This window comes from Emiliania huxleyi, assembly GCF_000372725.1.
Source record: "Emiliania huxleyi CCMP1516 unplaced genomic scaffold EMIHUscaffold_7482, whole genome shotgun sequence".
Lineage (NCBI taxonomy): Eukaryota > Haptophyta > Isochrysidales > Noelaerhabdaceae > Emiliania > Emiliania huxleyi.
The window spans coordinates 1-1,342 of NW_005196391.1; the positions used below are offsets into that span (position 1 = coordinate 1).

At 59.7% G+C, this 1,342-nt stretch overlaps 1 protein-coding gene across 1 annotated transcript; it reads right to left on the minus strand.

Moving 5' to 3' along the window:
• Window positions 1-1,009: 1,009 nt before the first annotated feature.
• On the minus strand, window positions 1,010-1,278 carry EMIHUDRAFT_374446 (hypothetical protein; the record flags this gene model as incomplete). The annotated part of the gene is made up of 1 exon (XM_005760629.1): window positions 1,010-1,278. A coding segment is annotated over one exon (269 nt), but the record flags the coding sequence as incomplete, so codon positions are not given.
• Between the last annotated feature and the right edge of the window lie 64 nt (window positions 1,279-1,342).

A 1,342-nucleotide genomic window follows, 5' to 3' on the forward strand; every position in this document is an offset into this window, starting at 1 on the left:
GGGCGTCGGGCGTGATGGCGCGCTGGCGTCGGCAGTGCGAGCGTGATGGACCCTGGCCGCAGCAGCCGGGCCCAGGGGGTTGAGGCAACGTGGCATCCATCAGGGAGAGCAGTGGGATCGTACCACGAACGCCCAAGCCCGATCCGGAGGCCTTGTGGACTCGTGGCGTCTCTCCTGCGTCCTTGTGACGCGCCGGTGTCCGCGCCTCCCGGCCCGGCGCCGCCCTAACCCCTAGCCCTACCCCTAATGCCTAAATCCCCTGCAGCGTTAATACCATAGACCTTAAGGTATGTATTTAGTATTTTATGTGCTGCCCCAAGCCCGCAGCCGCACATTGAGTTGCCTGACGAGTTTGCGGTTGGTGCCGGCTGCCGCAGCGCACCCTTCCAGTGTTGAATATTTACCGGTATGGGAGTTTTTGGCTATTCTGTATTCAAACCCTAGGCCTGAACTAATCAAAAGGTGGTACGGGATACCAGTTGCCTCACGGAAATCAAAGCGAGTCGGAGTGCCTTCTTGGTGGCAAAATCGGCAAAATCGGCAAAATGCCGGGTATTTTGCGGGTATACCTGGACGGGTAATACCCGCACTTTTGCATGGTTTCGCCCCCGGGACCACACCGACAGCCGCTACAACTAATGAAAACCCCGCATACCACTTTCGCATACCACTATACCATACCACTCCAAAACTAATCAAAATATCACCAAATACCGGTCTCATACCGGTAAATATTCAACACTGCACCCTTCCGTTTTTCTACATTCAATCCCGCGAGTATTTTTCGGGGGCGCGCACACATGCACACAGATATATGCTACAACCTACAACAACGGCCGCACGCTCAACACGTCGGTATGTGTGTGTGTGCGTCAAATGCTCATTATGAATGTGAGTGCGCGCGATCAGATGCATCTCGGCCGATCGGCCCTTCCCCCCCCCCCCCCCCTCTCCCGCACCTCTCCACCCCGTGTTGCGACGGCGCCCTCGCGCCTCCGCCGCGCGTCACCTCCCCGCCAACGCGTCCGACAGCATCGCCATGTCCTCCGACTGCAGGTAGACGTCCGCCTTGGCCTCGACGCAGAGAGGGCAGACGAATGAGTCGTCCGTCGACGGCTGCTGCGCGGGAGGCAGGCAGCCGAGGTGGAGCCAGTTGTCGCACACGTCGCAAGCCACCATCAGGGAGCCGTCGTCGACGCGGCCGCGCTTGCAGCCGGGCAGGCAGTAGTGCGTTCCGCTGCTGCTCGACGGGTGCAGCATCTCGTGCACAATCATCATCGTCGAGTACCTGCGGCCGGGTTGGCATGGCTCGGACGTGTGACGCGAAGTGTCGGTGGCGTCT